The sequence below is a fragment of the Anguilla anguilla genome, chromosome 5, assembly GCF_013347855.1.
Source record: "Anguilla anguilla isolate fAngAng1 chromosome 5, fAngAng1.pri, whole genome shotgun sequence".
NCBI classification, from domain to species: domain Eukaryota; kingdom Metazoa; phylum Chordata; class Actinopteri; order Anguilliformes; family Anguillidae; genus Anguilla; species Anguilla anguilla.
In genome coordinates, this window is record NC_049205.1 from 27,571,191 (window position 1) to 27,597,865 (window position 26,675).

The following is a 26,675-nucleotide window of genomic DNA, read 5'->3' on the forward strand; positions in this document are numbered from 1 at the left end:
CCACCATCAAGTAGCCTTCGAAACACGTGAATTTTTGTTGGTCAAATGTGTCCGTGCTTTTAAAGAAGAAGACAGGTCAGTAAGCACAGCTGATCTCTGGTTGTATCCATATGGCCTGGCGATATTGTAGGAGGTTAACTGAACATGTAGATGGTATGTCATAATGCAGTCTATACGTTTGGTGAACGGTGGGTAGATGTGGTGCAAAAGCAATAGGTGAGAAATAATAGACAATTATTAGTGAGCAAATAAACATGTATTAGAAATTTGCTTCAGGTGGGGCTTGAACCTGTGACTGAATGATCTGTAGACCATGACGCTACCACTAAGCCAGCTGTAGTGACTAGCAATTTTCTTGGGTAAAAATATATGTCCGTTTTGCATGTGTATGCCACATTTTGATTGGCTGGTGTTGGTGAAGGATTGGCTGGTGTACGTAAAATGACCAATGGGGAGACATTCTTTGTGGGCTAGGAGGCAGAAAAAGAAGAAGGAGAAAACGCAAAATCCCCTTCGTTTTGGGCTTGATTGTGTGAACATGTGAAGTTGATAATGAATTATGTCTGTTGAAATTGGGTCAGAATGTGCCAAAATGAATGTTTTTAAGGGCTGAGAGTCTGTGGGGAACCCTGAAGTGCCAAACTCTCGGTGCTGTATAGGTATGGGGCACGCCGCCCCGCCAAGGCATAAATTGGCAGGATGGCATACTTGCCATATAATATAATTGGGAATAAGTAACATTCGCAGGCCATAGGTCTATCATAGCTGGCTAGTACCTCTATAAAGTGAGTGACCTTTCCATTAAGTTATCCGTAGCCTATCCAAATATTAGCTTCTTTATTTTCTCAAATGCAACACACTATGTATGTGTTCATGGCTATGGATAACTGGTACTTTATGCAAATTGTATCTACATTATCTGACCGATGTTCTGTAGCTGTTCCAACGACCTTCAGTATGCAATTATTGCGCATTACTTTGAATAAAAGCGTGTGCCAAATGTTAAGTAATCTAATATTACATTGTTATATTTCTGAGGTATAGAATAAGAAAGAATACATTCAAAGTGTAGGAAATAATAATTTAGCGCCATTTTCTATCATTCAATGGAAGTACTACAACTTATGACTAGAATGTGTATTTACCCTATGATTAGCTTTGTTCATGAAGTTGGATACATGTAGCTAGATAGCATGTATGCTGTATAAAATTGAGTTCCCTTTACTAAAATAAATGTAAGTTAAATACCATGCTCTCTAAGCTGCAACTATAAACAGTAACAGTAGTTCCCATAGGGAGGGAGGACATCTTGATGGGAGAACAGAATTTGTTTTGGATGTTTATTCTGAACTGCAACTAGAGCCAAATTTTCATATATTAACGTACATCCCCAACAATGTTGGACCCTGCCCGGCAAAATCCTTTTGTAAATTCCACAAATAACACAGAATATCTGTTCATTCAGAAATCCATTATCCAGAGTTACAAATTAAATGTAGCAGTGTGGCATAGCAGTTACGCTTCTTGGCTTATAAACAGAATATTGTAGTTTCACTGGTGTGCCCTTCAGAAAAATAAATCTATAAAAATCATGGATAAATTTCATTTCAGCACTCCTGTTTTTCAATTGGCAATATATTTTGAAAGTACAGGAAGGAGCTGTGATAAAATTGTGATGGCCAAAAAAAAAAAAAAAAGTTACATTTATTGTTGATATCCATCCTTTACAATCAGTCCATCCAGGTTTGCTAACCTCCAATCTTGAATAGATGTTGAGCAGGCCCTCTTCTCTCCGGTAATAGCACTCTATTGTCAGCCTGCTATGTTCCCTGTCCTTTCGAATCATTCTCATATGGATTGGCTCGAAACCATTGGCAAGGTTTTGGTGACATGTTAGCTGACAGTACCAGTGGTCCTGGAGCATCAGGGAGCATTCAATCAGAGACCTCCACTCAATATCTTTAGCTAGTTAGATTAGGAAAGCAGTGAAAGATGATGAAGGCTCAGAGTAAGAATTTGTGCATCATTACATTAATAATCACATACCTTATAGCTCTGTGATGGTTTCAAATCCATCAAACATTTGATACCCATGTTTTGAACTTGAACTACTGCTGTTTCCTCAGTGTATAGGTTGAGATGTACTGATTATAATGGAAGCAACTGTGTACACTCTCAGGTATAAAATTTAAAATAGGGCATAATGAGAGAATATAGTACATACACACCTGTGGATTAGTCAGAAATTCCAAATTGGAAATTGGATCTGAAATTGTGTCATGTATATACTAAAAAATGTTGTTACAAATGTACTGTTACAAATGGCCCTTGCTTTGAGCATTTCAGAATTGCTCATGTCCTTATTCAATTTATGAATGTGAATTCGAATATGTATGTTTGACTGGATTCTTCTAAATTAGTTTTTGTTTTCTGTACTTTAATGGGTCCCACTGTACAAGAAACGACCGGTAATGAGGAGATAAAAACTACCTAGACAGGAAAAAATTATTTAAATAAAACATTCAATAACACAACACACTTGGAAATTCATTTTATTATTTTATTTTATTTCTCTATAATCCTTTAATCAACCATAAAATGACATAAAATGCATCAGAACAGCCAAAATGAATAATTTTTTAACCATCAATAGTAAATACCATCAGAGATAACTCTTCTTAGTTAGTATGATGTTCACCTACACAGGGGCGAATCAGAAGAAACACACGTAGGTGCCAAATCAATATCCATGCCTTTCAAGGAATTCAGTGTCAAGTTTATGTCTAACCTGTATTGCTTGATAGTGCACTGATCACACTCAATTTGTGGGCATATACGTTTCCTATGAAAGCAATGATCATTTTTAAATTTTACATTATGTAAGTAAAGTGTATGATGTCCATTTATGGACATCGTCATACAAGCACTGAAGCTTTAGTAACAGCATCAGCCTACAGAAAGCAGCCTCATCCGGAGGTGCTGTCAGCATCATCTGAAGTTGAGCCAGCCGCATTCATAGTCTTGCCATTCGAGAATGGGACTAGTACCTATCACAGAAATGGGCCAACAGCCTATTTGGTATCTGTTTGATAGAGAATGCTAGCATTGGCTACATATAAAATGATAGCACGTTAGCAAGCAGGCTAACTAGGAAGCCTATACCTGCTTGTATGTGAAAACTAAACTAAAAGGGCTAGGCTTATTTGCCTTGGTTACAAATAGGGCTGGGTGGTATACCATATTTCTATACCATATTTTTTGGTATACCAATATGAATTCCTGCTATGTGGTTTTGCAATAGCCTTGTCAACAGTACTTTATACTTGTTCTTCCAATTAATATTAAAGATTGCTCATTGCAACAGTATGATAAAGAATTGCTATGTATACTTAAGGTGAATTGGTGAATAAGCACCATTTCATTAAAAAAGTGACATGATACTGCAAACAAAACGTGCGGAGAAATTTTGTGAAAACCAAGTGACAGCAGTATTGAAACCTTGCAGCCTCTGCAACATCTGGATGTACTTTTAAGTTCTAAGGAATATCTGGAAGTAGGGATGGGCAATAAACCATTTTGACAATTATCAAATGTTTTTTTTATTTTTTTAAAGCATTATAACAATATTTTTTTCTTTTCTGTGATCATGTGGTGTGTTCACATGGAATCTGCGTGACCTTACTGTGGGGTGGATGTCATATCAACACCCAACAGGTAGGAGAGAGTGATATTGTTTTCTTCACTTGGTCTTTGAAGTTCGAATGCATCAGGTAAAAAAAAAAAAAAAAAGATATGGTTCCAATGACTGTTCTTATACTTAATTTAAAATTTTTTTGACGATATTATCACTCGATATTGCTGAAATTGTTTATTGTTTTTTTTTAAATTTCATTTACGATGACCATATATTGGTATTCAAAAAAGGGGAAAGGGGCAGGGGGGTGTCATGAACATACTAGTAGGCTTCTTTTTTGTTTCTATACTCAGTTTACGAAACCAGCAAAACTTAACTGCACATTTTTAGGAATTTAGTAATTCTGGATGGATATTTTTGGTTCCAAAAAGAAAAGTCTTGGGAAAAAAAGCTGATCTAGTCAGCCTATATAATTTCAAATCTTTTTATTTTTCTTGAATTTGTTGTATTGTAGCTGAACATTTGCAGGTTGCATATTAGGGGTTTTAATGTTTACTAGCCAATTCTTATATTCTTATATTCTTAAATAATGAAAATTATTATTACCGCATTTCGATTCTTATTTTTTATAGTTACAGTATATTTCAGTTTTTTGTGGAATTTGTATTGGAAAACCTTATACGATCAAATACTGCCATACCATCAATATGAAAAATATAAGGTATTTTGCCCATACCGCCCAACCCTAGTTATTATTATTAGTAATAACTAATTACTAATAACGAGTATTAGTCTGCTGCGGTTTTTTGTTGTTGAAACATAAGTATGACGCTGTCCTAAAATGGACACCATAAAAATGGGAATGTCTCCCCCTGTGCATATGCGCTCCATTGTGCTCCATGCTTTACCTCATGTGGCAGTGTATCTGGTTTTATTGCAATTTTGGTCCAGAACTAAAGAGGCAAACTGGTGAACAGTTCCTGGCAAATTCAAGAAAAGGAAAGTATTCAAGAAAATCAAGAACTCAAATGTGTTTTCTTTTACCACATTCATTTGAACACAGAGCTTAACGTTTTCTTTTTTAGCTAATGTCCAAGATGTTAGTGAATAGATCCTGTCTCAAACCATGAAACCTTTTTCTGAGTATTTAGGACTCAGGAAGCTTCATATTTTCAGTGGAATGCATCAGACTGATTCAGCATACTGAGCGTGTGAACCACCCCATATCAGATACCACAGGTGAATCATTAGGACACTTTTGTACTGGTTGTGAGCTGTATACTAAATTGTCATTAAATGCATTCACACATTTGCATTCATAATTTTTTTAACCTGGAGTTCATGTAGTCAGGTACAGGCCTCATAGCCCTGCTACTGGTGCTGTACCTTTTATACTGATTTTATTTTTCCTCAAATTAAGGCATATATTCAGGCATGGTCTCATTGTAAAATTAGAATTATACATGCAAATTGTACAGAAATTGTAAATTAGGAAAGGGGCGAATACTTTTTTTTTTTTAACGGCACTGTATAAAGGGTCATTATATTTTATCTGGTCACATCAGAGAATAGTCTTTCACCTGTGTAGAGACGTGATTATCAAAATAATAATGCATATGCTTGCTTGCTAGTCAATATTAGCTAGTATTTGTTAGCAAGTATTATCTTAAATTTATGATTATCTCACTTCAATCAGATTTATACAATTATCTTGTGGTGTTTTGTATCTCGAAAAGATACATATAAATACCCAATGTTTACAATCTCACATTCACATTTCTCATACATCAGTAACAAGTTGATACAATCTGTGAAAAAGTTAGGGATGGACCAGGAATAGACAGACATTAAATTCATGTGTTTTTTGCTGGATGAAACTACAGAGCCCCTAAAGGGACATGAGAAAAATTTTACTTGCTTAACTTGCGAGATCTCACAAGCAAGTGTATAAGTAACAGCACATACGTACTTCTGGGTCATTGTCACAGGGTCATAATTACCTGGGAAACTGTACACATGGAGGAGCAGCTGCCTGTGTTTTGCTTTGAACATGATTTAAAATATGAAAATCATAGCTGGACCATACATATAGCCTACACTCAGTCGTTCCTTTGTCACACACAGCAGTAAGTATATGCTGTGTATAGCTAGTTGACGCTATGTATTGCTAGCTAGCAATAGAGCTACATAGATCTCTGTTCGTCTGTCTGTCTTGCTAGCCAACTTGCTTCTACCTTGCAAGTTGCTGGCTGTATCTTTTGCTGGCTAATATTAATATACACACGCGTAAATAAATGCACAGCTTCTGCCAGAATTAGCATGGTTGATGAGCTGCACTCGGCCTGTCTGCTTAAATGATGACAGAAGGAAGAGTCGTTACTTTGATCCAGAATTCTAATTTGCCTAACTTTTTATCAATTATTTAGCTGGCAATTGCAACATTAGCCACTCAGCGTGTTCACTAGATAGTTAAGAACACCTTTGTTTAAAATGCGTTGCAGCACTCCTGTCAATGTACTGGCAGTCGACAGCCATGAAGACCAAAACTTCAAAGCAGAAAATGCTAATGTACTAGCTGTCGGCCAGCTAGCAGGCAATAGGTTCTTAATCAGATGGGTTCCTAACTAGGCCAGCTAATGTTATCTAGTTCTTGCCATGCTAAGTGGCTAATGTTGCAAACCCCAGCTGAATAATTTATACAATGCTAAGCAAAAGTTTGAGTGCTGGATCAAAATAGCAATGCTTTAATTTCCGAATGTTAGTTGTTAAAACTAGCTTTAGGAAGGGCAAAATGGAGCTTTAGAACGTAGACAGCAGTGTGTGCATGTGAGCGCAACAACACATTTCTAACAGAAATCAAAGTTTATTAACTGTTTTAACTTCACAGCAGTGGTGTTCAAACGTATATGAAGCAAGTGCTATGAGACTGTATGATGTAACAGCACAGCTAACAGTACTGATCCATAATATTATTTTTATTGTTACCTGTTCAATTGATTGTTCGAAATGAAACTGTTCGATTACTGTCTAGCTAGCTAACATCTTTTTATTTAAAGCCAAGTTCACAGTAAAAAACGAGTAGCTGGAATCACAAAACTATGAGCGTTCCAGGAAGCAACCAGCAGTTCAACAACCAATGGTGCCAGATGCCATAATTAATTCCCTCCCCCCGCCACCCCCCCCAAAAAAAACTTGACAAAATCCCCATCTTCAATTGACTCAATACAATACAAATTTCTCACAATTTCTCACTCATACCCATTTTTAAATCCCCTATCTGTCATTGACCCCCAAACATTTTTATTGTAAAACTTCCCGCCAATAATTTTTAAAATCTCCGACATTTAGGGGTAAATTCCCCAGTCTGGCAACCCCATCATAAATCATGCTAACCATGTCAGAGGCTATAGCTAGGAATATGCATTTGTCTTCGTTCCTGTGCAATCTATTTGTGAGCTATATCTAGCTAGCCACAGCTATCTCTCTCTCTCGGTATCTACATGTATCTTAGATTAGTAACTAGCTAGGTAGAGAGATAGATGCATTGGTAACAAGCAAGAGAGAGACAGTTAGCTTGCATCTTTTACTAAATACATGCACTGAATTTATTTACTCCTGTGTGTGACAGAGGAATGAGTATAGCCAGGTCATACATATTCAGAATAGTCAAACTAGCTCTCGCTAGCCAATATGCACACAGAAGAGTATTAAATACATATTATCTATGTATTAATTATGTATGTGGACATAGCATAGGCTGTATGTTTTCAAAATAGTCTGATAGTGAACAACTTTATTTTTATAGCCAAATTCAAAACAAAACACAAGCATATATGGACGGAGTGTAGCACAGTGGGTAAGGAACTGGACTTGTAACCGAAAGGTCGTAGGTTCGAATCCCAGGTAGGACACTGCCGTTGTACCCTTGAGCAAGGTACTTAACCGAAATTGCTTCAGTATATATCCAGCTGTATAAATGGATACAATGTAAAAATGCTATGTAAAAATGTTGTGTAAGTCGCTCTGGATAAGAGCATCTGCTAAATGCCTGTAATGTAATGTAATCTGCTCCTCCATGTTTACAGTTCCTCAGGAAATTATGACACCGTGACAATATGTACATATGTGCTGTTATATATCTATGTATATATATATATATATATTTGCAGGATCTCTGTCCCTTTAGAGGCGCTGTACAAAACAGTGTGTGTCAGATTTCTAAACTGATAGCTATAGAAATAAATTGAAACGTATATGATATTCCATAAAATATATTCATCTGTGTTCTTGTATGACCTGCCATCCACTGATTCTTAAACTAAATAAAACATTTGAATCCTCAGAATCTTCTGTTGGGGTTTCCAATTGAATAAAAACCAACTTTGATGCTTTTAATGTAGTTTCATTTCAGAAACATGCTCACTATTCAGTCAGTCAGTGGGTTGAGTTGCTGAAGATTAAATTATGTCAAATAGTATACTGCTTTAATGGAATGCAAATGATTTTCTCTACTGTAAATTGAAATGTGGTTCTTCCTCGAAAACTTGTGATCTTAAAAAGAGAACAGTTTTCAATTATTTAATCACTACGAGGCGACATAGACATAATTTGGCATAAAACTACTAAAAGGCTGTGAAGTATCACAGAGGATCCATACCAGTATAGAGGTCAAGTGAATTCTTGCTGAATAAATTAGCAACCAGTGGTAATTTATTATATGGATCTGTTGATCCATATTGTTAGAACTTTCACTATGTATTCTGTTCATCAGAATTATTTCATTTATCTAAGGATATTTTAAAACTCTGAAATGACTTCTCTAAGGGAAGTGCTAGCTACAGTGTTGCCACTCACAGCAAAGGACATTAGGTAATTCAAATCAAATTGTAAAAATAGTTAACAAATTCCCAACACAGGGATCTTGTTTCATTTTTGTTCAATTAAACAGTCATTGGTATTGCTAAAAGTACTGTAGAATTCCTCATCAATTTGAACTTGTGTGTCAAAACACACTTTTGCTGTCCAATTTCTTTGTATACATTTCCTATTGAGAGAAGGGGGTCTGTAAATACATAAATGCCATTAGATTAAAAATTGGTTGAAATTGTAGAAAGTAAACCTGATCTAATGCCCTTTGCAACTTTATGTTGGAAGTCTAATGATGGCAACATGAAGGCCATGAGGCTGGCCTCTTGGTTTTGGTTTCTGTGTATTGAATAATTACTATATTATAATTTATGGGTAGGATCTATGGTACTCATATTTCTTTTACAAATACAAATAACACATTTTTCATTTGCATGCCTTTGATGCAAAATTCACTAGTTTCTGGACGTAAAATAGGCAATACTATATTTAACCTATATATTTTTAATTCAGTCAGATTAAATGTAAAAATGTCACTATTAAAATGTAAAGTAAAGTGACACCAGCTCACCCAGAATGGGCGTTCCACAACCTCCATCCCCATATATTCCTGGTACAGTTTTATAATGCAAAAATATTATCTATTTGTGCCCCTTATTGCAGTGAGCTCATTGAGATTACTCATATTTGTACATATGACCACGGAAAACATTTGATGCTGGATTATATTTTTATCTCTTTGAATTTTAATCACTTTTTGGTGTTTTATTAAATATGTCCTAATATCTTATATTAATATCTTATATGTAATATCGGCAGCTTGGTGGTGTTCTCATTCCAATGTAATACTTGTTTGTATTACATTGGTACAAATCAAACAAATGGACAAATATGAAATTTGGGATCTAAATCAACTTCCTTGTAAGTTTGAATTCTCTTAAAAGTACTATTTTATATAGATTATGCCCTAATTTGATTTTGAGAATATGCAGTACGAGAACAGTGGTGGACTCTACTTGTGTGGATGGATACTGTCCCAGTTTATGGCAGAAACAGTGTCTTTACCTCTTCAAACAGAAGGAAGTAGGAAACGTATCAGAAACCTCCAATCTACTGAAAGGAATGTAAAAGTCCACAGGTGCAAACACAGCCTAAGGCAACCCAGATGTGTCAATCACAGTACAAAGAAAAAAATACATCAATATGTCTAATATGTTTTCCCCTGGCTAAACACAATTTGGGAATATTTGGTCATCATTATCACTGCAGAGGGTAAAAGACATAAGTGACTTATTTACAGACATGTAAAAATCGTGGATAGTCAGTCTTTTAAGGAGTCACATGGGGCTGGGCAACACAAACACAAAAGAAGCATATTTACAACACTGACACACATACACACGCGCGCACACACACACACACACACACACAAACACACATTACACCAACTATAACAACAGTTACAGAGCACACAAGTACACAAGGCAGGACAACAAAGCTTCTTCTGTGCAACATCTACGCTGAGCTCGTGGCATGGCTGTCATCTTTGCCCATGCTCTCTCCATGGCGCTCATCTATGTACACAAACAGACTACAGCGTTATCAGGTTGGGGAGGGGGCTTTATGATTCAGACACATTGTGGTTGGGACACCATGGTTCATGACACATACTGATTCTGTGGGTTGTCTGCGCCGGCCCAGTCGATGGGTCTCTAAAAACATATAAAGAAGAAAACAACAACAAGAGTGTTATTACCTGACTAGGAATCAAGCGGTCAGTGAGGGAATGGTAGATGGTGCTCTAAAGTGCAAGTAGGGGGAGCAAGATGAAACACGTTTCCAGAGTTAATGTGTGACGAAATGTTATTCATTAGTTTCCCATGGTAAATTTTATGGTTTACCATGCAATTTCCATGCTCAGCTGATGCATCATTCTATGAGTGTATATATATATATATATATATATATTATATATATATATATATATATATATATATATATGCATATATACATATACATACAGGTCTTACTTTGGAGTAAATTTGCCATTGTGTCTAATCATGCTTTAGAAAAAAGTCAGATGTGGGTAGGTTATCACCATGCTGCAGTGTGCGTTTTCCCATGCTGCTTCTGTGCCAAACATGGCCACTTGAACTGCACCCGTCTTTTTCTATTTTTCAGTCCCTTATTGAACTTTGAACTTATCATTGACCTCTAGTTTGGTCAACCATAAGATTAAAGAGAATCAATATGTACCAGAGGGGAGAAAGGAAAAAATTGCCTTTCCTTCAAATGAAGCAGACTCCAAACGCAAGTTTGATATAAAATTTATTTCATGCTAGAATCTTTTATTTTGTTGATTACTTATTTTGCATAACATTGTGCATGCATTCACTTCCCCCAAGTACTAAATTGCATACAATGCTCTTGTGTTTTTTTTTTTTTTTTTTACTTAGCATTTGAGTGAGAGAGTTAGACAGGTTTAACACGTTTGTTCTCTCTCTTCTTTTAAAGTAGGACATCCAGTTTCTGTTCTTTAAAAATTTTCCTTTAAAAATAACACTGTTAAAAGTCAATACTTAATATGTGGTATGAACAACGTCGTACTGCAGGTTTCCACATGGGATCTAAACACCAATAATTATAGCATAAAACAGGGAAGGAATAAAAATTTTAGTTTTAGTCCAGTTGATATTTTTTGTAAGGTCCAGGGTCACCAGCATGCCAACAGAAACAAAGTCTAAATTAATTTACTTATTAAACTACACTGAGAACTTACTAGTTTTTTCTCCATGTCTCATGTATGTTTCTAAAATGAAAGGCGGTAGTCAATATGACCAGAGCTGCCTAATTTAAATATGTCCATCAACAGAAAAGAAATTATTGGAGGAAAGACCTAATAACCGGTGGACCAATTTAAGGGAAAATGACACTATCTCCTATCCTCTTATATTCTGGCTACAATTTATGTAAAAGTAAGGAGCTTTTGGAAGAAAAAAATATTTTTTTTCTTACAGATATTCATTACAATTACATATTTTTCCTTTTTTAATAATTCACCATGCAACTCATGCTAAATGAACAGATATAATTCTACAGTTGTAATTATCTGATGACAATATAACTATTATTACCATGATTAACAGTTATTGTTAGTCTTTGTTTATTATGTTTATTCCTTGTTTTTATTTGTCTGCACAAATAGCCCCGTTGTCCTCTTCACACTGAGTCTTCTGTTGTCCTTGTACGGTCCTTTCACAAAAAAATTCCCATCTGAAAACACATGCTCACAAAAAGTGTGATATCTTCAGCTTTCATTTTCTGTAAATTTTAGAAAAAAGTATACACCTTGTAAATTCGAGTGAGATTAGAGACATCCAATGTTGTCCTCTGTCTCTGTCTGTGACTGCTTCTCCCTCTCTCTCTCACACACTGTCTGTCCAACCCCCAAATCCCATTTGCGTATTTCATCCATTGTGGAATCAAGGATGCTTAAGTAATGTCCACCTTTAAGACAATATCAGGGCCCCATCAGGTCACTTTGAGAGCCTCTGCTTGCATATGCTTAACTAGGCCTGTTTCCTCTTTACAGGGATCTGTGGTAGAGAATACAGGGCGTTTTACAGCCAGTCACTTTCATTTGTTCATTTTAGAATGTTTTTTTTTTTTTTGCTAAAAAAAAGAAAAGCAAGACAACAGAAAAAAGAGTAGGGCAGAACAACCCTTCACAGTTGTTAAAAAATTTTTTTTACACGAGATCCAAAAATGAGGATGAGACAGAGGGATAGAGTCAGAGAGAAAAAGGAAGAAAGAGACACGCAGTGAGAAGAGCTGTTGGGTACGAAAGAGAGGCAGCCGGAGAAGTGCATGCAGATGAGCTAGTTCCTTTCTGCAGCCGAGCTCGCCCATGCAGTCAGGCCAGTGCCCCTCCCTAATGTCTCACACCCAGACAAAACACTCTCACAGAGGGGGAGTATTATAGGCAGATAGGTAGGTCTATACTAAAAAGGGTCGGGAGGAAGGGTTTAAAATGTATAAAGTAAAGAAAGAACAACAGAAGTTATAAATGAAAGAATGAAAGTCTGATTCTTGGAGAAGGGGAGCGTTGAACTCAGAGTGTCTTACTGAAAATGTTCTGATTTGTATTTGTGTGTGTGTGTGTGTGTGTGTGTTTTAGTGAGAAGGAAATGCTAGAGTGGAAAAAGATAGAAATAAAGAGAGAAGAAGAGATTGGGGAACAGAGATGCTTGGATCAGCAGAAGGAAACCTAAATAAGGACCAGCCTAAATACTGGAACAATGCTCAATAATGCATGAATATAGGGCCTCTGCTTTGAAAATTTTCAGGCATTTAACTAGATTGTATCATTATTCTGTTTTTGAGGAAATTAGGACCATGTCTCAAAAGAACAGAAGCGTGTTTGGCTCTTCTCATCTAAAGCCCTGTAATACATGAGGTCCCTCACCCGCCCACAGGGGAGAAGCCTGTTCATTGAAACCCCACCCACTGTGTGCTAATGCGTTTGTGTATATATGTATGTGTGTGTGTGTGTGTGTGTGTGTGTGTTCCCTCTCTGAGACCAGTGTGATCCTGAGTAAGCTACATGTCTATAAGGTTAGCACAGTCCATTAGGTTGTCTGTGTCACAATATTTTTTTTTTCTCAAATCTTTTAAAAAAAAATTTGGGAGACATAACAAATAATCTACATAGATAACCATAGATAAAAAAGAATGGAGTAAAGCTGAAAAGGGAAACCAAATTCCAGAGAAAGCGGAAAGGAATGGGAAAAATTGATGGAACACAGTGTAGACAGGGGCTGCAGTGGGCAGCAGGGGCCTGAGTGGCTATTCTGTACTATTGATCCATGCTACAGAATGGATGGGATGGGGGAGCGTGACCGCCGCAAAAGGCAGGGTGGGCTGCAGGGGACGGTGGATACTGACGATACTCCAATGGCATTTCCGCCCATGGCAGCAATGCTGTTAAGGCTCCGAGACTTTTCGTAACCTTTGTTTGAAGAGAAATGCATCTGAGTACATGGCAGCAGTGGACCAACATTAGGATGGGCTTCTCTTTTTTTTAATTGCATTTTCTCTTTTGTCCTGATTACTCATCGATAAAACATTGTAGCCAATTCAACAGCATCATCTTTCATGCATTCTGTGTGTCAGAGTTTCTACAGCATGCAATGTGTGGTATCATGGTGACAAGAGGCATACCTTGTGTCAAAAGGGACATAATTAGCCAATCAAATTAGGTTGGCAAGCATCTGAGTTACCCATTTAAAGCTCCATTCATAAGCAGACTCCATATGGATGAGTTTTTTTGAGACACATTGCTTAATGTTTTCTGATTGTTCCAGAAAAAAGAATACATCTATATGTCTATAAAACTTTATCAATCATAATCTTATCCTACATCTATTTCTGGAACAGTGGATGACTAGCAGTGTTGGTGCCAATTCAATTTTAAGTAAGTGAATTCAAATGAATTAAAATTCAATGAATGAATTGTGAATTTTACATAGACCATTACAGACATTTTAAGTTCATGAATGTAATTTTTTTTCACTTCCTGTGTTGTCTAATTTTAAGTGAAATTGGCCCCATCTCTGCTATCCAGCATATTTCCAATGGGTCTTGATTCAGAATTCCATATTGGGTTGAGCAGAGTACTGCATATGACATAGAATGTGCAGTTCTTTTAACTATGCATATCAGAGTAACACACCTTATTATGTGGACTGCTAACGGAAGCCACTGATTGGGTTTTGTATGCTGCAGGGCACTCTGACTGGCATAGTGCCGCTTGTCCCATACATCATAGTGTGCCATTCTACATCACCTCCCTGATACCACCCACTAGCAGGAAACTGCATGTAGCATTAGATAAAACAAATGCCTCAAGACATGCACAGAACAGTTGATTCACATAAAATCATCAGCACACACCCACACACTCAAATTGACACAGACATACACACATACATACATTGACATATAACGTGTTTTTTCAATTGAAATTTGATCCCTTGCAACTAAATTTGTGCCATCAATATTTGGTAGCAATCTTGTTTTATTCCTTACAAATGTCAATATTATATCTTCAACAAAATGAATTTCAGAGACTTTTGTGCTTAGGAATCATTAATTATATCATTTGATAAACAGCATTCTCGGCAAGAGCAATGCATCATTGCTAGATGGCAGAATTGTAGTGAACCCAAGTGACATAGTAGCACCAAGATGCACTGGAGGGGGTATTTTATTGTGGTTGGTTTGTGTGCCATTTGCAGGGTCTAGGAATTGTGATGGGGGAATTAGTGCATGTGGTTTGCAGTGTTGGTGGCCATTTGTTGGGATAAAAAATGTAAAGGGATAACTCATGTAAGCATGAATGAAGAGACAGATAATTTCTGTTATTGTACAGACACCAAGCTACCAGATGGTTCAAAAGATGTAACACGTGAATATATTCTACTTTTAATATGGTTCTTGACTCACTTTTGCTACAATTGGAAAGGTTAATGAGCATCAAAAGGTTGCCGCAGGGGGCCTGTTTGAAATTGTGCTGGGGGACACAGAAATGTGATCTCTATGAATCTGAATTTCTGGTTGAGTCCAGAGCCAGGGTTGGGGACATAGATGTGTTTATGTTTTGTTCAACAATTCCTCCTCTGGGGAAGACAGGGAAGGAAGATTTACTCTCCCTCATCAGGCAAAAGCAGTGCTTAATCCAGGACAGCATAGCCGTCCCACCCCCCTGATATGACTAACCTTGCTATAGTTGCATGGAACAAGTTGCAGTGACATCACCCCGCTGAAGCGGTTCAGTTTCCAGTCAGACGTATTAGGTTTTTAGGTATAGTGAGCAGCGTGTCTGTGCAAGAGTGTATGAGATATATGTGGCAGCATGGGCCTTTAGTTCCAATGCTGATCAAGTCAGATGTCACTGACTACAGCCCAGCATCTCTGCAAAGTGCCATAAGCTAAGCTGAGGGAGAATGCTACAATATGCTAAATGGCCACCTTGTGATACACACTGACATGTGACAAGTAGGATTGAAGATGGGATATTCTCAGTTGCTTTTTGGGGAACAAAAAAATATCCACTTGCATGTGGCTTTTCGCTTGGTTAAAGGCAGACAGTTAGACCTGCTTAGCCTCATCTGTATGTGGGCTAAGGGGCTAGCCCAAGCCCTGTGCCCTGCCCTGGTGTGGTTTTGGTGTGGGGGGGCCTTAGTACTGGGGCAGAGTCTCGATGTGGGGTGGGAGGGACTTCAGTGTGTGAGCCTGGCACAGCTGTCCTCTTGGCACCGTACCCAGCCTAGCTGCAGCAGAGGGTACACCTGAGGGCCGAGAGAGGGGGTGGCCTCCCCCAGGGGCCTCCCCAGGTTGGGACAGGCTACGGGCCAAAGTGGAACGAGGACATGGGAGGAATAAAAGAGGAAGAAACAAACAAACATCGGGGGGAACAGGAAAAAACAAACGAACAACAAAGAAAAAGAAAAAGTAAGGTTAAGGTTGGTCCAGAGATGAAGCCAAAGGATATCTGTCTGCCTAGGTGTGTGAAGGGGCTGAACTGAGTCGAAAGACACCCCGTAGTAGGTGGGGAAGATCTCTGGGGAAATGGCAATGTGGGAGGGGTGGGGTCAGGGGCAGAGTTGTGAGGGGTAGGGAGCATGCAATGAGTAAAAGTTTTTCTAAAGGAAATCATAATAGTACAAGGGAGTAACTACATCCTAACAAACAAGGCCACCATCTGTGTAATTTGTTTTCTTTCTTTTGGACTATATGTTTGGTAAATGAATTAATGAGATAAATTAAGGTAGAATAACAAATTGTTCTCTCCAGCCTCAGACCTTGATTGAGTAAAAAAGAAGACCTGCAGTAGAGGGAGAAGACAAGAGGGGTGAAGAGTGGGGGAGGGGGGGGTTACACAGGAGACACTGTGCAGTATACCATCCAGGAGATCGCAAGAATTGGGGAAAAAAATTAGGTCAGGGCATGAACTGGGGGAAAGACAAAGAGTGTGGCATTGCCCTGTGTTAGAACATCAAACCAGAATGCAGATCTCTATAAGCAGGGTGTGTGTTGTGGACAGGACTGTGTGCATTCTTTGCTCAATCAGTGTCCTGTGGGCTGTATTTGTGTATATTTGTATGTGTGTGTTTGTTTTGGGGGGGAGGAGGGGGTACTGACACTGAGACATGAAGAGGTGCTTGACCAGGGCTTCAAAACTGGGAAGGGTCAATTAAAGAAGTGCAGGAAAGGGTGCAAAGGGCCACTGATGTGCTGTTTTATCATTTTTGGTTGACCTTGTCTTCTTATGTTTCCACACAGCCTGCCTGTGGGGGACAGCTGTTTGTGCGCCCAGTTTTTGTGCTTGTTTTTGGGACAAGGCTTGTGGTCAGGGGTGCTGTTACATACCCTTCCTCACTCTTCCCCCTGTGTGGCCTCGCCTCTCACCCGTGGCTACGAGGAAGCAGGGCTGTTCACTTCTGTCGCTTGGGCTAAAGATCTGGCCGTCCTCAGGCGACATGGCCTGGTCTATATGAGGACAATCTTCATTGGCCAACGCCGCCTTAGCTGCCTCCCCATTCACTTTGGAATCTTCAAACATATAAGCACAAGTGAGAAACTGTGCAATGGGAGATAAAGCATTTAGTTTCTTGCATGTTTTTTGCTGTGATCTGCAGCTAAGGAGAGAGGAAGTTTGGAGGAGATGGCTGTATCTGCTGATGCAGGGGAGGTGTGTGAAGTTGCTGGTGGTTTTCTGAATAAAAGAGCAACATTAGTGGCACATTCATCCAATGTTTGGAAAAAAATAAATACCCATCTCCCTCCACCATCCCAAAATCCCACCAAGACTAATGCCCATCTCCCTCAAACCCCACTCTTTCCAATTTACCATCCCAATACATGTAAATGAATGCATCAGATCTAAAACACATTACCATTCTCAATCTGACATCCAAAAAGTTAAAAGTTGTTTACCCATCCCTTTAGCATACAGTACCCCCAAACACAGTGTGCATTATTAGTTTTTATGTGCATAAATAGTTTTCAAGGCAAAAAATTGTAAACACATTTTTTAAAACAGGCAAATAAGACAAGATAGGAGCTTCATAAGATTTTTCTTCTCATTCTTTTGGAATGTAGAAGGTGGAAACCAAAATCTTATGTGTCCACATGATCAACCAATGCTGTCCGAAAAAAGTATTTTAGGTAAGGGATGCTTATTGGAGCAGCAATATGAGGTAAGAGAAGGATATGATGGTGGGAGGGAAGATCTGTACTTATATGACTTCATCTTATATTATGCAAAGGAATGGCTGATACAGAAGGTAGAGAATAAAAAGATGGGACAATTATGTAATAACTGTCAGACCTGAAAATGATCTCAGCCATGCGGTAGTAAAACACTGACAGCCTATTTACCTGCCTACAATGCTCTGTTGATCTGGTAAAATGTATGACCCATTGATCAAAGAAGAAGACAAATATAGTGTTGCTAAAGTAAAGCACCCAGGGGAAATGGACTGTAAGGCCTCAGATTTGTGTATATGCTTTACCCCCCTGGAACTTGCCTGATTTAGAATTGCACATTACCCAATTCATGTTGATAGTGAATAGCTTTCCATTTCTCAGTGGCTACCATACTTTGCCAACCCTCCTGATTTTCCCGGGAGACTCCCGATTTTCATTGCCCTCTCCCGGTTTCCTCCCGGGGTCACAATTCTCCTGTATTTCTCCCGATTTCTGACAAATTTTCACACCGTTTTTTCCTTTTCGCTATCACAACCTGTTTCTGGCACTGTACAGTGTGTATAAGCCCTACGACTCTAAAATTCTACTGTTTCCACCCGGACAACAATACGGCTACACCAAATGTATCGTTTCCATCCATGGTTACATGAACGCAAAGAGAGCTGCTCGCCTCGTCCTCCTGTCGTGACAGTCTTTCAATTTGAGAGCATGACTTATTGATTTCACGTTCAGATTTTCCCTCAAAACCTTGCCCTTGCACTCAAATAGCCCCTGCTTGCTTAGATTTGCTCTGCTTCTGCTCAAACTGTATGCTTGCACTCAGATATATTGTTGCTTGGACTTGGATATACTATTGTTGCTTACACAGATTTCCTGCTAGTGAGTAACAACCAATAAGAAAAACATTGTCTGGCTGCCTGAGATTCTTAAAAGTATTTAACATAAAAATGTTGTTGCAGTGTACTTATTATTTTGTTATTTTCATTCTTTAAAAGTCACCCGAATGCAGGAAACAAAGACTCTGAAACTCAAATCTTTCTGGGGGAGGTTACAAAATCCTCCCTATTTTTGAGGTCTCAAGGTTGGCAAGTATGGTGGCTACCATTTAGATCTTATGAATTTTTATACCTGTCTTGAATGCAGTGAACTTACACTATAAGACCAAACATATCTGGACACCCCTTGGTTTGGGGCTGTTTTTCATGGTTTGTGCTTGGCCCCTTTGTTCCAGTGAAGGCACATCTTAATGCTACTGCATACAATCGAATTCTAGATGATTCTGAGCTTCCACAACAGCTTGGGGGAGGCCCTTTCCTGTTTCAGCATGACAATGCCCCCGGACACACAGCAAGGTCCATTCAGAAATGTCAAGAATGATGTGGAAAAACTTGACTGGCCTGCACAGAGCCCTTACCTCAACCCCATCCAACACCTTTGGGATCAATTGGAAAGTCAACTGTGAATCAGTCATAATTGCCCAATCAGTGCCCGACCTCACTAATGCTCTTCTGGCTGAATGGAAGCAAATTCCTGCTGCAATACTCCAACATCTAGTATAAAATCTCCCCAGAAGAGTGGAGGTTGTTATTGCAGAAAAGTGTGGACCAACTCCATATTAATGCCCATAATTTTGGATGCGATGTTGGATGTCAGGTGTCCACATACGTTTGGCCATGTTGTGAAATTCACACCCATGTAGTAGCTATTCTAAAGAGTGAATAAAAGATAACACCACAACATTAAAGATTACAATCTCTAAAATGAGACAACAGGAAAGAAAATAGAAACAACTGGCAACTGGGAACATTTATTGGTTATAGATTTTCCAGTGGCAGGGTATTAGACAGAACAGCCTATCTTTTTAATAAATACCCCATTGTGATGGCTTAAATACTTTAAGGTGCCACTGATTTAACGTGCCACAACTATGAATTTTAAGAACATCTGTAAAATGGCTTTATTATTCTGTTGTGTCTCAAGGAATGAATATATCTGCATTTTTACATACTTATTAATGGCTGTTATTTAATGCTATGTCGTTGTGTTCATGGTTTGTGAACGGTTTGTGAGTGGTAGCCTACATTTTGACGGAATTTACCAAGGCATTTCAACATTTAAGGGACTTCATGCATGACTCATAAAAGTCAATGTCAATGTTTTTGTCACACCAGGGTCTACATTGTCCTGTCAGAGTGTTGCAAATTTGTATACATTGGTTACAGAGGATTATTTAGTGTTACCACAATTGTAGTACAGTCAGAATAGCCCCTCTTAAATTTGGCTGTCATTAAGGTGATTCATAAACATCATTATTGGTTCATATGTGGTGACAGGGAGCTTTTTATCACTATTTAATGAATCATGAAAATACAATGCATACTTAACGCAGCTGGATTTTTAAAAAATTGGTGAGGCCAAGAGAAGGGCGTTAGAAGGACATTACATTCCTATTATATTACATTTATTTATTTTACTTTTATCCAAAATGACATACAATAAGTGCCGATTAAATAAAATAAGTGCACATTCTCAAAATCGGATTCCTCTTCCTGGAATCCTGGCACGCGCCAGCCAGTCAAAGAAGTACACCTGAAGACCACATTATGCCAACATAAATACTGTACCTCACTCGGGATCGCCAGTGACACTAAATACCAATGCAGGAAAGAATGGAGGGCGAGTGGTGTTGCCCTTTGAGTATCTCGTGGATACTGACCCATTTTTGGCATACAATCTGATAGTGAGCTTCCATGACAGACTTAATGTGTTATGTAATCATTTGGGATGTATTGTTGTGTTCTGGGAATAAGCTTAGCTCACTAGCTGCAGGCAGATACAGTAAATTACGTTTCTTTTTTTCATTCAGTGAATTCCCTGTTTTGTACATTCTTCTTTCTGGCTGTGTTTGAACACCACCCAGCAGTATGTTGTGTTAAAAAAATAGAGTTCCAATCACTGACAGTTTTGCACAACATCCTGCACTTCTCATTGGCAAGTACACAGACGCATAACAAATGTACAAATAGCAACCAATTATGAGGTGTTACAGGTAGGTCTAAAAATCATCTCAGAGACACATTGTGATGAGAGCTGCACCTCTGAAACATCACTTGGGCTTTTAGGATAAAACACCATTTCCCTGCCAGAATGTCTGGTTTAAGAGAAGATGGTCCATGATGTTTCTAAGTTTTTTACAGGTAAACAATATTTCCTCAGTTTTTGATTTTAACACAATTACTTCCGGTGTAAGATGTAAACCGAATTGGCAGGAGCACTGTTTAGGACATATGGACGGATAAGTACACACATCCTTACATCGCATAAACATGATACTGTTATAATTATTGCCATCATAAAATATCCAGTTGTGTTGTGTATTGTGTGTTAAGGAATGCATTCATCTGTGTGGGAGGGGAATCTTCATTTTTTGTTTTGTTGTTATAAAGGTCAAATCCAATATCCCAACCATGGTTAAATGAATGTACACAGGCTTTGAAAAGAGAGTGTAGAAAAGCAGAATGGAAGTGGAAAGTAGAAAAACTACAAATCTCCTATGACATTCTCAAAGACCACTATATTGAATACCAGAAAGCCATTAAGGAAGCAAAAGCAACACTCTTAGCTGATATTATCTCAAAGAACTGTCATAATTTAAGTACTCTATTCACTGTTATTAACTCTCCTCTCCCTGCTTCAGTATTGAACCTTCCTCAGTGAAGTAAGTGGAATTTTTGTCATTTTTTCACTAACAAGATTGAAAAAATTAGATCACGGATCCCACCTCCTGGTAGAGATCTCTCTGTAAAGCCCCACAGTTCTACTATTATGAGGGGATTTTAACCCATCACTCAATGTCTTGAGACTATCAGATGAAGATGCTTCTTAGATGTTATCTGCCAAATTCCTCTAACAAGTAATTGAATCAGTTACCCCTGCTACCACAACTATTGTCAACAGATCTCTAACCTCAGGTACATTTCCTTCTATTTTTAAACATGCAGTTGTCAACCCCCTTTGTTTAGTTTAGACGAAGAAGTTCTCAATACTTATAGGCCCATTTCTAAACTGCCTTCTGAATTTGAAGTTTTTGAAAAAGTGTTTTAATTCAACTGACTTCTTTTAAGAGCCAAAACAGTCTTTTTGAGTAATTCCAGTCAGGTTTTGCAGAAACTCATAACATTGAAATTGCCCTGTTTAATGTTACAAATTACCTTCTGTTGACAGCTGATAAGGGGAAAGGATTGACCAATTTTGATCATTCTAGACCTAAGGGCACCTTTGACATGGTAGATAACAATATTTTAATAGACTGCATGACCAATTTTGTTGGCATCAGTGGCATCGTTTTAACCTAGCTTAGTTTCTACCTCACAAATAGAACCTTCTCTGTTCCTAAAGGTACTGTATCTTTCTCTTCAATGAAGTGGCGTTCCACAGAGCTCAATTTGAGGTCCTATTCTGTTTTCATTGGCCATGCTTCCTCTGGGTCATATCATTAAAACCATAACATTTCCTCTTATAGTTTTTCTGATTATACACAGCTATATTTCCCACTAAAACCCTGCAACCCTTAACAGTATTGCTTCTCTCATTAGCTGCCTCCAAGATATAAAGTGCTGGGTGTCACTTTTAAGCAACAAGTCAAGAGAGTAGTGCACTTGTTTTTCTTCCAGTTAAGAACCAAGATCAAGTTATTTTTGTCCCATTCTGATTTGGAAAGAGTCATCCCTCTACTCCTGCCTCAGTCAAACTTCTCAGGCTTGTCTCCTAATGGTTTTGAATGCTACAGCTAGGTTGTTAGTTTGGGCCAGGCAAAGGGATCATATTACCACAACACTAGCTTTACATTGGCTGTAAATTAGTTTTAGAATTTATTTAAAAATTTTATTGATTACGTATAAGGCTCCACAATGTTTGGCCCCTACCTCTGGCATGCTGACCCCCTTTAAACCGGAAAGCAACTCTTGATGCTCAGACAGAGCCCTATTGTTTATTCCAAAAGCCAGATTAAAACCAAAGGTGACCTTAGCAGTCAAGGCTTCAAGGCTCTGGAACTACCTGCTTGAGGACCTTAGGGCGGGTGTACATTAAATGATTTTTTCACGGGTTGCAATGTCGGGAGTTTGGATGCCCTCTCACACTTAACGAGGCTCAGATTGTGACAACCGGGTCGATGATAGCATAGATTATACAAGTTCCCGACCGGATCAGATGATGTTCAACAAAGCACAGTGCGAAAAACGGAGCCACTTCCTGATTAGGGGTCGATGATAGCATAGATTATACAAGTTCCCGACCGGATCAGATGATGTTCAACAAAGCACAGTGCGAAAAACGGAGCCACTTCCTGATTAGTCAACAGGACTTGAAATACAGTATCTGCTCGCATGACCACTCATACCTGACGAATACAAGCGGACTGTGCCCAAATTGTTTCGACACGTCAAAAACGACACGAGCCCGCAATTCGTATAATGTACGCCTGCGCTTAGTCTTGCAAATTCTGTATCTTCTTTTAAATTACTTCTTAAAACATATTTCTTATGCATGCCTTCCTATAACAGTATGGTTTCTTATTGTTTCATCTAATTGTTGTTCCTAATTTCTGATTTCTGATCTTTTTAAAAATTATTTTAATTATTTAATTTTTATTTTACCTCTATTGTGAAGCACTATAAATAAAAACATTATTATTATTATTATTATTATTATTATTATTAATAAAGTAAAGAAGGTTTTGTTTTTATCTTTCTTATTTGCTGATTTTCTCCTTCTTCAATTGTGGTGCTGTTTGAGAGGAGGTGTGCCCAGGCTTTGCCTATTTATTTATTTATTTATTTCCTTTAGTATATTTATTTTTTTATTTCCAGATTTCTTAATTTCCTTCATCATTAATTTCTGTATATATTTATTTCCATATTTATTTTGATTAATTGATTTCTGTATATATTTATTCCTGTATTTCTGTATTTCCCTGTCTTATGATAACGAGGGGCCTGTCAAACAAAGTATGTCATAGTGTCACCTTATTTCTATCTCTTGATTGATACCAGATTGCGTAGATCGACTGTACGTGCCTTGCTTCGATGCCTGTTCTGAGCAGGGCCAAATGGAACACAGGCTTTGTAAGTGGTTGCATCAGAACTTGAGCAACACATTTCAGGTTGAACACTCAAAATGACTCTCTCTTTGTCGCCAACGAACGGCAGATTTTGATACATATTTTTTTAAATACTGCTGAATAAAAGTCTGTTTTGGCTATAAGCAAGTCATTTTATTTATTTATTTTACCGTAAGTATTTTTCAGGTGGGGTATTGTGTGTGTATGTCAAGGAATCCATATGTATGTAATCTTAAACAGCCTTTTGTGACTAAAATATAGTTTGATATAGCATGCTAGCTTGCTGAGATTGCTAGCACATCCAGACACATGGCTGGTTAAACCTAATGCAGTATTTCATGTCGTCAGTGATAGAAAGTACTATTAGTAGCAGAATGTGCTACTACTAAGTTGTATGTGGCCAATGATAGAATATAGTAGGCCTTAGCTAGAGTGTTTTAAATAGGCTCCATCATGAAATTTATTAAGCATCTATAGGCAATAGTATGCACATAGTAGCTGACTGTGACAAAATATACAGACACTAGCTAGTTATTGCCCTCATCAGACATCCATCCACATCTCTTCCCACTGCCAAGTCAAAACAAGTCACGTTCCTTACTGTACAAGAGTATAAAGATGTAATATATCAATACTCAATTTTTACAACTGTGTACTTATCAGGTTCAGTTATTATTGTTACCAATACCTAATATTGCTATTTTTCAGAACATACTGCACCTTGTGGAGATTATGCTGGTTCTTCCCATCTCAGCTTCCTAGTGTGAGAGGGGATTCCCGCATCAGAAATTGACAAAATCTCATCAAAAAATCCATGTGAAGCAGTCTACATGTCTCAACAACAAAGGAGCTCATCAGAATCAGCTTTGAAGTACGCTCTCTGGCAAGCTTTGTGAAGAAGTGCCTGTCTTCTAAATGTTCAAGAAGACCATTCAACAAAGGCTGGGCTGAAACCGTAAACTAGGAAGCTGATTGTGGACTAACATCTTTTGTTTGACAGTGTTTGATGAAGCAGTGCGCATGCATGTTTTCTTGTTCAATGTTAAATTATTGTATAATGTTACAGTACAAAAAATGTTTTCCTGTCTGTGCCCCAAATTTTTTGACTGCGCCCCTATTTAAAAAAAAAAGATTTAGGGGCACACGTGCTCCTGAAAAAAATAAGCATAGAGCCCTGATGATAACCCTTAAGTTATTGTTACTAGCTCGTATTGTCACTAATGGTTACTATCCATATTCACACATATTTTAAATCATGTTGCCTGTATAACCCTCCCCTCCATCTGTATTTTAAAACCTTAAAACATATTCTACATTGAAAAACAATTTGTTTAATATGGTTTTTCCACCAAAAACTGTTCAATAAACTACTGAAAATGGCTTTGGGTCATCTCTACACCTTTACGCTCATTGAGAATGCCAGAATGAATACGTAAATTACCAACTAGTAGGCACAGCATCCAGATTCAAAATGAATTTCTTTGCATCGACTTCTACATGAGGTTCTGGAAACCATAATCTGTAAGATGTGCGCTACAAGCACAAGCTCCCTCTATGCTATCAGGTACATCCACGCGATTTTTCTAAACAAATTCCACCCATTTTTATTTTAGAATGGGCTCTTTTGGTAATGAATGGAACAAAGTTCCTGCCTTTGGATTGCATCCAAAAACTGTATTCTGCCATGTTCAACACACAAACTGTCACAACAATGTCTCTCACTAGTCAGCTTTCTGTGCGCAAAGGTTTGAGTTTATCACTGTTCTATAATTTGCATATCTTTGCACCGTGGACCATGATAGGTTCGACATATTTGTGATGTGACAAATTTTGCTCTTACATGCACAGATGTTTTCGCATGAATGTTCAAAGTAGGGAAGAGTCGCTTGAAATGTATGAGTTTTCGGATTTTGCTCATTTACTCAGAAAATATTTAGTTTAACACTGAAATTTTATTTCAAACAGCTCTGACATGTCAGTAGTCATTAGCAATTTCAATTACATTCGTAATTTGATTGAGTCAGATACATGGGCGTAGGAAGCATTGAAAATGTGGGTGGGACAATCTAAGGAGGGGTCGGGGGGTCCTCCTCCAGAAAATTTTTAACAGAGTAGATGTCATTTCCTGTATTCTGGTGCCTTTTAACAGATGGTTTTATACTTTTATCTGGCTATACTAGCATGAGAAAAATTATGGGTACATTTTGTAATTTCATCCAGGGGAAGTGGTTGGCCCCAGATCACATATTTGAAGATATTAAAAAGCTAAAAGTACAGAAATTAATTTGTGACTAATTCAGAGCCATCTTTAATAACAACCACTCATTGTTTATTTAAACTTGAGGATCTTTTTATGCTTGCATGCAATTGCAATTTCTGTTAAATGAATTTCTTTAATGTTGTCAAATCAATGAGTAAAGTGGAGGGGATAACTGTAGTCAAAGTGCCCAGGCCCCTATGCATTCTCCAATAAACTACCACTAAAGTACCCAAAGTCCCAAGCAGTAGGCCAAAAATTGCTCCTCAAAAAGTAGAATATTAGTCAAGTAGCATGTGTAAAATAAATAATAATAGGGAGGGCGACATAGACTGACTTAGCTAACGGTGCACTGAATACACCAAAGTTAACAACTATCTACTGGGGAAGGGCGATTCCTAATTTTGTTCGCGAGTCTAGCTACTGTTTTGGTTGGTGCGTGTGTGTGTGTGTGTGTGTATGTGGTCAAGGAGGTTTAATAAGAACTGTGTGTGCTACACAAAACGTACAGTCAGTTTCATTTTCAT

At 38.0% G+C, this 26,675-nt stretch overlaps 1 protein-coding gene and 1 long non-coding RNA gene across 5 annotated transcripts in view; one reads left to right on the forward strand and one right to left on the reverse strand.

Moving 5' to 3' along the window:
- On the forward strand, positions 1-25,271 carry LOC118227488. The gene is made up of 2 exons (XR_004765291.1): positions 1-75; positions 24,600-25,271. It is a non-coding gene; the product is annotated as an uncharacterized LOC118227488 (long non-coding RNA).
- The window catches only part of kcnc1a (potassium voltage-gated channel, Shaw-related subfamily, member 1a), a 248,570-nt gene continuing 229,489 nt past the window's right edge, over positions 7,595-26,675 (reverse strand). Inside the window, exons 3-4 of one of the 4 annotated variants that reach the window (XM_035417992.1) lie at positions 16,931-17,113; positions 7,595-10,212 (exon numbers count right to left, since the gene is read on the reverse strand). In XM_035417992.1, coding sequence (XP_035273883.1) covers positions 10,103-10,212; positions 16,931-17,113 — 293 coding nt within the window. In that variant the 3' untranslated portion in view covers positions 7,595-10,102. Of the gene's footprint in view, positions 10,213-10,815; positions 15,906-16,930; positions 17,114-26,675 lie in introns of those variants that run through there. The other 3 variants (XM_035417993.1, XM_035417991.1, XM_035417994.1) reach the window with 3 other exon arrangements.